Source organism: Onychomys torridus, chromosome 8 (genome assembly GCF_903995425.1).
Source record: "Onychomys torridus chromosome 8, mOncTor1.1, whole genome shotgun sequence".
NCBI lineage: Eukaryota > Metazoa > Chordata > Mammalia > Rodentia > Cricetidae > Onychomys > Onychomys torridus.
This window is the reverse complement of record NC_050450.1, coordinates 95,661,701-95,675,145: the sequence shown is the minus strand read 5'-3', so window position 1 is coordinate 95,675,145 and position 13,445 is coordinate 95,661,701. Positions and strand designations below refer to the sequence as shown.

Here is a 13,445-nt window from a genome sequence, read left to right as displayed (position 1 = left end):
GTAAAAATAATATTTTCCTTGTCAAAGAATTTCTTCAATTGCTGCAAGTTAGTCATCACTCACGAACCTAGTGTCAGAAGCAAGATGACCAAGTGTTTTTGCAAAGCAGAAGAACTCACTGACAAATGAAGGTATGTATTTATAATACTCACAGTGACACAAAAATAGCAAACACTGAAAACAACAGGGTACAAAGAAGTTAAATTCCAAAGTCATGGACCATTTAAAAAGCTCAGTGATTGAAGTAGATTATTCCATATGAGTGGTGATTAGCAAAGCATCAACAGTGAAACCTTGTGAGAACAGGGATACAGTCCCCACCAGTTTTACGAGCACACTCAACAAGAGAGGCGAGGTGTCACACCTGGTATCAGGAAAGTGGCAGAGTACCTGATGCCAAAGCCTACTTTTCCATAAAGATGACAACCAACACTGCCAAATGCATCAAACAACTCTTTGGGCTAGGAAACTAAAAACTAGCAGCTTCTATGAGAACACTCAGTAAAGAAAACCCAGAGAATTTCATAAAAATAACAAATTCTGTAGTAAAGGTCAGATTCTCTGCTCTCCAGCTCTATGGCAGCCCTGGAAATAAGCCTGCACTGGAGGCAAGGGAGCAGAATAGGCCTCACTCTCACAGAACTCTAATTTGCTACAACGTCTCATGATCTGTGTTAACCAGGTGTGGTGGCTCATGCCTAGAGTCCCAGAACTCAAAGAGACCGAAGTAGGAAGATTACTGGTTCAAGGACAGCTTGAACTCACAGTGAGACCCTGTCTCAAAGAAAGACATTTTAATCATGTTTCACAATTGCAAACCAGGTATGGTGATACATGCCTGCAATCTAAGTACATAAGAGGACAGGACCACAGGATTTGAGCATAAAACCAGCCTGGGCCACATACTAAGACCTTATCTCAAACAAACAAAACTGGAACTGTCTATCCCGTTTTAAGAGGAAACCATAACTAACAGCTACATCCTTTCCACAGTCTGACCTTAGTCACTGTGAGCCCACCGGGAACAGCCAGACAGTAACAGTCTACACATTCCACAGTTTGGGAAATTGTTATTATTATTTTTTTTATGTATATGCATGTTCTGCCTGCATGTGCCCACAGAATCCAGAAGCAATGGATCCCTTGGAACTGGAGTTACAGTGAGTCATCATGTGGGTGCTGGGAAATGCTCCCAGGTCCTCTGGAAGAGCACCTAGAATTCTTAACTGTTGAATCATCTCTCCAGCCATCTTGAAAATCTTCTACCCTGGAATCACTAAATGTTCCATGTCAGTGACTGCTGCTGAGGTAGAGAGTATGGAAGAGTACTGTGGTGAAAGCTGAGCTTATCTCCAGATGCTTACTCACTCAGCAGCTTGGCTTATGCTAACTGACAGAGTGCTGTGACATTTGGAAACTGGTCTGACTGGGTGCCCACTGCTTCATAGTAACACCCCACCATAACCTCAGGATGGCAGGTGGGGAAATTGGTGCTTGGAACTGGCCACTCAGTAGAAAAACCAGCATCTTTAGAAAGTACTAGTTATCAAAACTGACCTAATAAAAAGATAAGCCACTAAGGTCCATTTCCCCCGAGTAAAAAGGCCAGCACTAATCATATGTGAGCATCCTCAGATGTCAAACATGCCCAAACAGCAATAAAATACTTTCAAGAGGTGTCATGTTTCAACAGTACCACGCACAAAATTTGAAACAGCACAATGAAGTAGATGCTAAAATATTTTTCCATGAAAAGATTATTATTTAAAGATATCATATCTGGGCCGGTGGTGGTGGTGTTTGCCTTTAATCCCAGCACTTGGGAGGCAGAGGTGGATGAATCTCTGTGAGTCAACAAAGTGAGTTCCAGGACAGGCTCCAAAAGCTACACAGAGAAACTTTGTCTTGAAAACCCCCCACAAAAAAAAGATATCCTATCTGGTAAGATCTCCTTTTATCAAATGGGTAAACAGCAGCAGTGTTTGTTCCCAGCCAACTGATCCCAAGACAGAAGAACACAGAAAGGCATTTACCTCTTCTAGGCTGGGGAGTGAAGAAGAAGAAGAAGACACCGTGCGGGACGACAGTGGGTGAGATGGCTCGTGACCGATAGCATGTTGGTGGTTCTGTATGTGTATAAAAGGGTTCTGTGGTGGCCTGGGAGGCAACGGAGGTAGGCCATAGGGAAAACCCGGCCCTATTAAGTGATTCTGTTGCAAGCTAGCAAAATTCCACGCTCCTTCAGGAGCCAGGTATTTCAGGGGAGGTGGGGCAAGGTGTTCAGATGGCAACGAAAAGGGGGAGCCGAAGAGCTGAGGTGGGAGGCGTTGTGGAAATGCTGGGTTGCTGGCTACTTCAATGTCTCTGCTGTTGTCATTAAAGTTAGAAACGTGGCTGCTGGGGTCTGTGGTGGAAGGGGGAGACGGGACTGCTGGTGGGCTTCTAGTCTGAACTTGTCTGTATTGCAAAAGTCTTGACTGAGGCGGTGGCATTTCACCTTGATCACGATGAGACAGCTCTCTGAGTAAGTCTTGAAACCTACACAAAAACAAGAAAATATGAGGGGGAAACAAAGGAGAGACCCCCCACTGCATTAAGAAGAGCAGAGTCAAGCACATGTGTGATTTCTGCAAACCAAATCACAACACCTAATTAGGGTTGCCATTAACTAATCCAAAACTAAGCATTGAAATCCAACAGATTCTGAACTAGAGACGCTCAGTAAAGATGTTCATTACCTAACTGGTTTTTACCTTTGCATAAAAAAGTCCATCCTTGCCTCAACATGAAAACTGGAAGTGATAAAAGGCCACGGTGGGCCAGGGAGATAGCTCAGCAGGTATAGATGCTGGCCACCAAATCTGACAATCCAAGTTAAACCCTGGAAGACATGACAGAAGAACCGACTCCCCACAGGCTGTGCTCTGACCCCCACATTTATACATACACACATACACCGACTGGTACACACATGTACACACCCATATGTACCCATACATGCAGAAATAAAAATAACTAAGAGGCTGGAGAGATGGCTCACCAGTTAAGAACACTTGTGCTCTTATAGGGGACCCTGGTTCAAGTCTCAGCACCCATGTGGTAGCTCATAACCACCTCTACCTCCAGTTCTAGAGGATCCAATGCCCTCTTCTGTTTCCTCAGGCACCAGGTATGCACATGGTACACATACCATACATGCAGGCAAAATACTCATACACACGAAATTAAAAAAAAAAAATCAATCAATTAAAGAAAAAGGTTGTATACTTTAAAAATAGAAATAAATGCTAGAAGAAGGGGGGGGGGGAGAGGAGAGGGGAGAGGAGGAGGAAGAAGAAAGAAAGCAACAAACCAACCAACCAACTTTAAGGGCCACAGTGATAGTGAGTGTTTTCCAGAGAGGAGGAAGCAGTCTATTGCAGCCACATGATGCTGAGCATAAATACACTCAGAGTCAGAAGTGAATCCTCAGAAAGCCTATAGCTCTAGGAAGTTAGACAACTACGCTACTGGATAAAACAATTACTGATAAACTCACAATTTTCAAGTTTTCGCCACTTTTCCTTCTGTCCTCACTTATTTACTAGTAAACAAACAGCCAGCACACTGTCCCAGTTACGGTTTGTTTCTTTGGATAACAGACCATAAAGCAAGGAGTAGATCTGTACTAGAATGAGGCCTAAATTCTCCACATTTTAGAGTCAACTGAGAAGACTTGTAGCATCCACCAGCAAGGCCAACACTGGACTTATCTGAGACTGTGCTCCACTGAGAGCTAACAGGCTAGGGCTACGAGGCAGAAAACTCAGCTCGTGCTCAGGGCCGGCCTGGGCTGCTGGAATACCTTGAGAAGCTTGTCTCTGTTTCATCATCAACTCTGCCAGCGAGTTTCCACTCTGCCCTCACTGCTGGCTGGTGGAGACCACTGGGTGGCTGGGGAAGATGTGGGAGGTGAGGATGGTGATGGTGTGGATACGGGATGCTGCCCTGGCTGAGACAGGCATGCTGTTCACTCCACTGCTGCAGTCGGGCCTGCTGCTGCCTCAGTGTCCCCAGAGCTACACTTCCGTGTACTCGATCTGTAGAAGGAGGCGTGGAAAATGGTTTTTGTCCATTTGGGGCATCAAGTTAATTTTATGCAAAGACCTTTACACCCAGATTTTCTCCTCAAAGACAAAGAAATAGCTACAGTTTGGCTGGGTAAAAGTTATTTCCTAAATTTGCCAGAGCCCAGAGATACAGTACTGATGCTGGTGTAAACGATGTTACCTGGATAGTTATTATATACATATGTACATATAACACTTGAAGTCAAATTTTATTATACTAATTGGTTGGGTTTTCTGGCATTATTTGGAGACATGAATCAATCTTAGCCTAGAGTAAACTGTATAGGACGTGCCATGTTCAGCAAATAACCTGGGGACTCTTCACATGCGCCATCGTGACAGGGAAGCTTACCCAAAGCATCTCCTATAGGCAATCCTGGGGAGCTCTCATCAACAAAGTTGTTCAGAGGAGATGCCAGAATGGGACCAGGCTGTGTGATGGCTCTCAGCGGACTGTGACCGTCAGGAAGCACGGCAGGTGGCTGCTGCTCGGAAACCACAGCCTCTGCAGCAGGAGGAGACTGTGGTCTGTGAGCAACTGCATTACTGAAAAACGCACTGGTGGACCCTGCCTGAAATGCAGGAGAGAGTTGAGGCGGTGGCTGCGGGGCCTGTGATGGTGCATGGCTTTGCTGCTGGACCACCTGATTTGGCTGGGGTGCCACCTGATTTGGCTGGGGTGCCACCTGATTTGGTTGTTCAGGCAAATTATTTTGCTGCTGATTTAACAAGGTGTGCTGCTGGGGAATGGGAAATGGTGGCCTGGGCAGCTGAGGAAGCGGATGAAAATGGCGGCTAGGGATTGCATACTGTGCGTGTGGTGCAGGAAGAGGAAGATTTATGTGTCTTGGGTTGAGATTATCTTTTCGAGGAAATTTGACATTGGAATAAACAACGCTGGGACGGGATTCAGGACTTCTGTTCTGTGGATTTGATTCCAAATCAACCTAGAGGAGAAAAAAACAAAAACAAGAAACATTTTTAACTGCAAAAAACCCTGAGTTCACTCAGCGGCTTTCATCCTTTCCCAACCACACCCCACTTAAAGGCTATAATGTGCTCTTATCAGCAGCAATGGGAGTGCTGAGGTACAGAATCAATCACCTTTGACAATCAAATAAGGGCACATTCTTAGAAATTAAAAAGATGACAGAGGAAGACAGCATATCAAATTTGAGTCTGAAGAAAAGCCAATGCCGTTTTATTCAAACGGCCACTCTAATTCTGCTACACTGTTTTCAATTTCACACTTTCTTCCTTAGAAAGAGAACCATTAATTTCCTTCAGATATAAATCAACAAAATGTGCTCTTTCCCTCTGACTTTATTGTTTTTAATATATCCAATCTACTTCTCCAAACAAATCAACATTAATAAAAACTGTGTCTCTGGCAACTTTCAAATAAACTCAGATACCCTGTCACCTTTGTAGATCATTACGGCTGCTGACTTTAGTCATTACATAGTTGGACATTCTTTCTCTTAACATTCCAGGGGCCTATTAAGTGCACTGTGTCTGATTCTGAAGATTAAAAAGCAACAGTAAAATTCAGTATACGCCCTCAAGAGCATAGAGCAGGAGCTACACTTGGCCCAGGCACTCCAGCTCCAGTGCCCTGAACTTGTAAATAAGGTCTTCTCAGAACACAGTCAGTCAACCATTTACATGTAATTCATGGTCCCTTTCACGCTACCATGGCAGAGCTGAACAGCTTTTAACAGCTGAACATACACGTCACGAACATGAAGCCTGAGATTGTCTAGCCCTTTACAGAAACATAGAGGTTCTGTATAAACACAAGAGACATCGGAAAGAGGAGTCGTTTAAGATACTAGGGTGGAGTTGGGGATTTAGCTCAGTGGTAGAGTGCTTGCCTAGCAAGCACAAGGCCCTGGGTTCGGTCCTCAGCTCTGGCAAAAAAAAAAAAAAAAAAAAAAAAAAAGATACTAGGGCTAAGTAAAGTAAAGAAACCTTCAGAAAAGCAATGGCATCTGAGCCAAGTATTCCAAAACAAGTTGGGGTGCTCCAGGGCGAGAAGACGTTCTAATAAACAGGGTGAGAGGAGCTAAGCAGATAGGGTGCACACTTCTGTTCAGTAGCAAAGAATCTTTGCTTCTTTACATGTTGGTTTCCCTTCTTGACATCATCGCACAGACCCTGACTGACTCAGCACTGAGCACAAACATCAAGTTTGATGCCATTAAGCTTTGGAGAACCACCAAAGAAAAAGTTTGAAGTTAAAAAGCGTGGTTGTCTTGAAATGCAAGTTTGACTGTAAGTGTTGATAATGGGAAAACTAAAAACAGTATGCCAAGTGACCCTGGTTCTCCTCTGGCACGTGTCATCTTGAAAGTTTCTGTGCTGAAATCGTCAGTGAGAATTGCAGGGTGCTTGCTTAGCCAAACCCTGTCACACTAGACAGGGTGCCAATCCCTCCCCAAGAAACGAGAGCAGGGAGCTTGGTTCCTGATTTAAGCTAGGAATACTGACCAGGCCGTTTCAGCCAGCTGCAACGCCAACCATACACCAAGAGCAGTCACACCTCACCACTTGGCCCTTTGGGTCCCTGAGATTGCTGAGTGTATGAAGTCATTAGAAAACAAAGTGTTCTGGTCTTCCTAAGCAGTTGCTGAACCTGTTGTTCACATCTCAGAACCTAACTGAGGTTCCTCATAAACAAACATTTCTTCATTCAACTCATCATCTTGTGGATGGCAAAGCTCCATTAGCCAGAGACACAACTCTTTCCAAAAGACACTGTTGATGTGCACACTCTGGCCACACACATAAGGCTATGGTTACACATCATGACTGTTTGTGACTACACTGCTGTTTTAATTATTCCATCACTTTTGACTCTGACAGACAGGAAGCTCGTGACCACAATACTACTGTATGATCTTGAAGTGGGAAGGAGCCGCAGAGAAGTGAATGTGATGTGTGACTGAGAAGGGTGAGTGTATGTGGGGGAGAGAGAGAGAGAGAGAGAGAGAGAGAGAGAGAGAGAGAGAGAGAGAAAAGGGTGTGGAGGGAGAGTAAGTGGCACTTTAGGACCTTCAGTGGAAGCAGCAGTAGCAGATGTAGTTGGAGGTAGCTAAGTTCTAAGTGCTAGTTCTAGGTGCTACCAAAATTAGAATCAAGACAGCTAAGTGCTGGTCACGTTGTAGCTTTTCAATTTCTGTTAGAAAACAAGGCTACCTGCTAGCCATGTTCCAGCTTCTTTACATCCTGATGCTTTGCTCTGGGGCACAGGAAACATGGAAAAAAAAAAAAAAAAAAGAACTCCAAGCTCTGTTTAATTTAGTGCCTCGGTAGGAAGAGGCACGTGACAGCATAAGAGGAAAGGCTCTGAGGGACGGCGGTAGGTGCAAGCTGCTACTTCAGAGCCTATTCTTAGGTTAGGTTCTCCACAGCAGGCCTCTGACTCAACAGGAAGTTCCTGGCTGCCTCACTCATACCGCACACAGCTCCTCCCACAGTCTGCTTTCCATCTTTGCCTCTGCCAGTCAGACATGCTGGGTACTTGTGACTCAAGACAGAGAATGGCTACTTAGGCACAGGCTGGGGATCCAAACTGAAGTCTTCTTATGACGTGGGCACTTAAAGACCCAACTCAGACTAGGCCATAGCCATCAACCATAGACTTCAAAGAGAGTGGGACCACACAGAACTCTGGGAAATGACAACTTGAGAGCTAGGGTCAAGAGGAGAGAGAAGGGAAGGTATCACAAGAAACAGACAGATGAAACCCCAGCAGGGGTCTAACAGAGGGTTGTGGGGAAGAAATGGTGTGCTAGAGAAGAGGTAACAGTGGTGAGACAAGCGAAGAAGCAGGAGCTGTGGTGAGGCAGCGCAGGGGCGCACAGGCGCGCGACCCGGGACGAGTCCTGGACTGGGCGGGTTAAGACGAGACACCAGGAGGCAGAGGCCGGAGAACGCATCTTTCTTTCTGGACTCTTTTGCTGTGCTTGTGTGGCACTGGGCACTGAACCTCAGATCTTGTGCATGTTGGGTAGACACTACCGCTGAGCCACATGCCAGGAGAAAGCATCTTTGGAAGTCTGCCAGCCAGGGTTCGCATGTGAGGCTAGAACATGAGGAAGTGCACGGCAAGCAGAGAGGGAAGAGTCAGTGGGTGGGGGGTCTACACAACCGAGAAGACTGAGAGTCTGGAGTCAGTGAGGCGACCTGGGGAGGACAGAGACAGTAAACTCAAGAGGACTTCACCTACGGCCGGTGTAAGAAAGTAAAGAGGTTCAAGGACACATAGAAAGCGAGCTATGCACTTCTTATGCAGAGCTAAAACTAGGCCTCAACTAGCATCAACTAGCCTCAACTAGCATCAACTAGCCTCAACTAGCATCAACTAGCCTCAACTAGCCTCAACTAGCATCAACTAGCCTCAACTAGCCTCAACTAGCATCAACTAGCATCAACTAGCATCAACTAGCCTCAACTAGCCTCAACTAGCATCAACTAGCAGGTGCAATCCTGACGGCGGTGTGTCTAGGGCAGTCACTTGCATTGTGAGGTGCCAGGCTTGAGAAGAGCCACTGAGGAACCAGGACCAAGGAGCTAAGCACTGCACAAGAAAGGGGTTGCTGAAATTGAAACAGCTTCCAGCCACACGGCTTCCACCAAACAGCACCGTCTTCTCCAACCCGTTCCAGCACAGACGCACAAAGAGCAGACAAACGGGGAGACAAAGTTAAGGAGCTGCACAGTGGGTGTGGAGGACAAGGCCAGGCACTGAGGGAGTCACTGCCACAGTCCTTCCCAGGCCAAAGTCACTGTCACTGAGACACCTGTAGCTCTGTCTTCATACAACTTTTTACCATGAGGAGTCTATAAATTCAAGTCTATTGCTGAATTAAAGAAAATCTGAGGAAGGGGCTGGAGAGACAGTTCAGCAGTTAAGAGCTCGCGCTCCCCTTGCAGAGGACCCGGGCTCAATTCCCAGCACCCACACGGTGGTTCACACCCATCTAACTCCAGTTCCAGGAGCTCTGATGGCCTCATCCAACCTCCACGGGCACACGTGGAGTGCATGTACATACATGTAGGCAAAACACTTATACACATAAAGTGAAATAAATATTTATATTTTTTAAAAGAAGAAACTCTGAAAAAATCATTATGTGCAAAGGAAATAACTTAATGAAAGACAACAGGACAGGAGAAGGGTGGCATGCCCTACTGAAGCACTGAGCATAACTTACACGGCAAGGGGGAGATGCTTTGGGCCAATCAGACTTCCCCATCAGAACCACACACTCAGTTGATGTGAGCAGCATACCTGTTTGGGCTCTGTAGGCTTTTTCTCTGGTGTTCGGATCTTATTAATTTCAGGTCCAGGGTTATTTGTATCAGTTTTACCTAAGGAAATATTTTTAAATCCGTATAATTATCTCCAGTGACTATTCAACAACAGACAAAGTAGAATGGCTTCAATAACATGCACTCGTTCTTATCACTTCGTACTACTATGTGCATTCTAGTTCTATTTTCAGAGCTGCGGCTTCTCTGCCAAAAGAAAAAGTTATAAAGGAAAATGACAGGGCAAAAGCTTCACAAAGGAGAAACAACCTGAAAACAGCAAATAAAAAAGAAATGGTCCACTCCCCAGGAATTTACAGTCTCATTTTTTTAAAAACTAGACATATAAAGGTCTTGGTACTCCTGCCCACTCAAAGGCTCAACACTTGGTTCATTTGCAAATGCAATTAAGTGAAAATCTAAATGATATATCTATCCATCCAACTCAGTGAAGAAATCTAGGCTGACTATTAGGGCTTGATCTACAAGCTCCCTGAAAGCACACACATGGAGTGGCTTGTCCTCCAGCCTGTGCACTACAGGGAAGAGGAAACCTTAGGAGGTGGGGACCAGAGGACAGAAGTGGACTTGGGACCCCAGCCCCTTTCTCTCTGGCTTTCTAATTCCCTACTCCCCTGAAGCAAACTTAACTCCTCCAGCACACATGCCATCATAATGTCCTGTGAGGCTACAGGCCTGCAGCAACGGGACAAAGCAAGGGTGGACCGTAACCATTGAAACTAGAAGCCGAAATACATCTTTCTTTCTTATGAACTGCTGACCTCAGCCATTCTGTCATGGCGACAGAGTTAAAGCACGCAAACATTTTGAACGTAAGTAGGTGATGGATTACAGAGGAAGCCAGGGTAAGGTTTTTCAATAAAATTAGAGTAGACTTCACAAGTGTGAAGAGCTCTGGTCTGAGAGAATTAAGCCTAAGTTGGGTGTTTTCTGAGAAGTGCTCTAGCAGCAACACCAGAACTCTGTAATGAACTGTTACATCAGAGCTGACTCATCACTGCACATGAAGACAAGGGAACTGTAAAGGTCAAGGTTAAAACTAGGCTGGTCAGAAGATTAGATAGTGCATAAGAAAAACAAGCAAGCTAAGGAGAAAAGCAACAGCAACTACCAAAACCAAACCACAGAGAAAAACCCTGAAAAGAACCAACAAAGGGCGAGTCATGAGCGTTGGGGGATATCAAGCTCGGAATGCATGAGTAAATGGGACCCAAGAGGAGAGGGCAGGAGGTCAGACAGAATATCTGCTGATATCAACCTTGAAAATCTCCAAACAGCACATAAGAAAAAGACCCAATATACACATACACCCAAAAAGCAAACGGAAACCTTCCTGAAGGCATATTATAGTCAAATTGCTAAGAACAGTATAAAAAAAAAATATCTTCAAAGCAGACAGAGAAAGCAAAGTATATTATATATGAAAAATAAGGCTAATGATCCCCCCCCCCCCCCCCCCCCCCCGCACATTTTCTTCTGTGCTAGGCATCAAAGAAGCCAGGGTCTTAAGACTGCCAGGCAAGCACTGTAAAAAGATACTTTGGAGGGAAAAAAACACAAAAACCCACCAGTAATATTTTAAAATAAACCTACATAACAGTAAAATGTGCTGGGCCATGGTGGTGTGCACCTTTAATCCCAGTACTCAGGAGGCAGAGGCAGAGGCAGGTGGATCTCTGTGAGTTCTAGGCCAGCCTGGACGACAAAGCAAGTTCCAAGACAGTCAGAACTACACAGAGAAACCTTGCCTAAAGGTAAGTAAAGTGAATGCATGGCCACCAAAGCCCAGAGCGGAGGTTCTAAACTTCCGTCAGTCCTTTCACTGTGCATGGTGTGTGGAACGTAAGTTGGAAGGTATACTACAGAAGTTAAAGATATATACTAGCCCCAGTGCAACTAAAATACTATTAACTATGTCATAACTAATAAGCCAACAAAAGACATCAAGTGGAATTATAAGTACACCCTACAAACATCAAGCTCACAGAAACCAAGATTTAAAAAAAAAAAAAATCCGTTTCTGTGTGGAGGTGTACACCTTTAAACCTAGCACTCAGGAGGCAAAGGCAGGCAGATTTCTGAGTCTGAGGCTAGCCTGGACTATATGGAGTTCCAGGCCAGGCAGGGCCAAGAGAAAGAGTACTAATTATAAACTATCTACTAGCAACACACTTAGCTGCTGCTTTGGGGAAGTGCTATAGGTAAAATGTAAACAAAACCTGCCTTTCTCACTGCACTGGAGGCCCAGCCTCAAATGTACCTTAAAGATACAGACAGGCTAAAAGCAAAGGGTCAAAAGCAAATCTGCACCACTGTCATTAGTCAAAAGAGAGCCCAAGAGCTCCACAGATGTTGACCAAAGCAGACCTCAGAGTCAAGAACATCACCAGAAACACTCATTTGGTAACACTAAATGAGTCACCCGAGAACATACTCTTGAATGTTTATCTCCTAATAACAGGCCCCTAAATTTTTTGTTTGTTTTGTTTTGTTTTGTTTTGTTTTCCGAGACAGAGTTTCTCTGTGTAGTTTTGCACCTTTCCTGGATCTCGCTCTGTAGACCAGGCTGGCCTCGAACTTACAGAGATCCGCCCTCCTGAGTGCTGGGATTCAGGCATGCGCCACCACCGCCAGGCTTTTTTCTTCTTCTTCTTCTTTTTTTTCAGACCCCTAAAATTTATGACAACTGACAGAACATAAAGAAAACCTGGGGGCTGGAGAGAAGGATCAGTGGTTAAGAGCACCAACTGCTCTTCCAGAGGTCCTGATTTCAATTCCCAGCAATCACATGGTGGCTCACAACCACTTGTAATGAGATCAGGCGCCCTCTTCTGGCCTGCAGGGACACATGCAGGCAGAATACTGTATACATAATAAATAAATAAATCTTAAAAAAAAAAAAAAGAAAAGAAAAGAAAAGAAAACCTGGACAAGCCTGATATAGGAGATAAACATGTCATCCCAGCTCTTGGGGGAAGTAAGGCAGAAACATCAGGAGTTCAAGGTCACCCTGGGGAACATAAGCAGTCCAAAACCAGCCTAGCTGAGACTGTCTCAAAAAAATAAAACAATACAAAAGGTAGACATTGAATACATTGTTTTCAGAGACCAATTCCTCTCTTCAGAAAGTGACAGAAAGGACAGGAAGCCAGCAAGGACACCAAAGACTTGAGGAGCAACCCTGACCAGTGCTTCCAGGTACACATAAAGCATTAATACAGACAGACCACAGATCTCAATGAATTCAACAGGATTCACGCCATACAAAATACGCTCTCTTACCATGATGGAATTAAAAGTAGGAACCAGTAACAGGAATATTTTAGAAAATCACTAATAATCAGAAATTGAAACTCACCATTCTAAATAACCCATGGACATAATCTTTTTGGTTTTGTTTCTGAAACAGGGTCTTACTACATTGTAGCCAGGTTAGCTTGGATTTCAGAATCCTCTTGCCTGAGTCTTGGCAATGCTGAGATTACAGGCAAGCGTCACCCCACCCAGTCCATGAATCTATTTTAACTTTGAGAGAAATTAAAAATAATTTTAAAGTATACTGAACTTAATAAAAATGCAAAGACAACATATCAGAACCTGTGGAATGTACTAATAGGGAAGACATTACACAAAACAGTCATTTTAATCAAGCTTCTACCCAAAGGCTTTACACTTAAACTGCTTTAAATGTTGAAAGAAATTAAGATCTAAAAAGATAGGGACACATATACTCTGTCCATATTGTTAAGCTCCCAATTATTCCAACACTGACCTGAAGACTTAATGTAATCCAAATCAAAAGCCCAGCAAACCTTTGGCGTTTTTTGTTTATTCGTTTTTAAACGGACAAGCTGATTCTGAACTGTTTATGGAAATGGAAAAAGGCCTGAACTAGACAATTCTGGGAAAGAATGAGGTAGGAGCATGTCCAAAGCTACAGTAGTCAGGCCGGCACGATCAGTACTAATGCAAAAAGACACCAAAGAAAAAGAAGAGTCC

At 44.4% G+C, this 13,445-nt stretch overlaps 1 protein-coding gene across 4 annotated transcripts in view; it reads right to left on the bottom strand.

Moving 5' to 3' along the window:
• The window catches only part of Helz (helicase with zinc finger), a 154,253-nt gene that overhangs the window by 13,229 nt on the left and 127,579 nt on the right, over positions 1-13,445 (bottom strand). For all 4 annotated transcript variants that reach the window (XM_036195770.1, XM_036195772.1, XM_036195771.1 and 1 more), the window contains 4 exons: positions 9,406-9,485; positions 4,462-5,056; positions 3,845-4,079; positions 2,034-2,538 (listed from right to left, as the gene is read on the bottom strand). In XM_036195770.1, the coding sequence (XP_036051663.1) occupies positions 2,034-2,538; positions 3,845-4,079; positions 4,462-5,056; positions 9,406-9,485 (1,415 nt within the window). The remainder of the gene's footprint in view (positions 1-2,033; positions 2,539-3,844; positions 4,080-4,461; positions 5,057-9,405; positions 9,486-13,445) is intronic.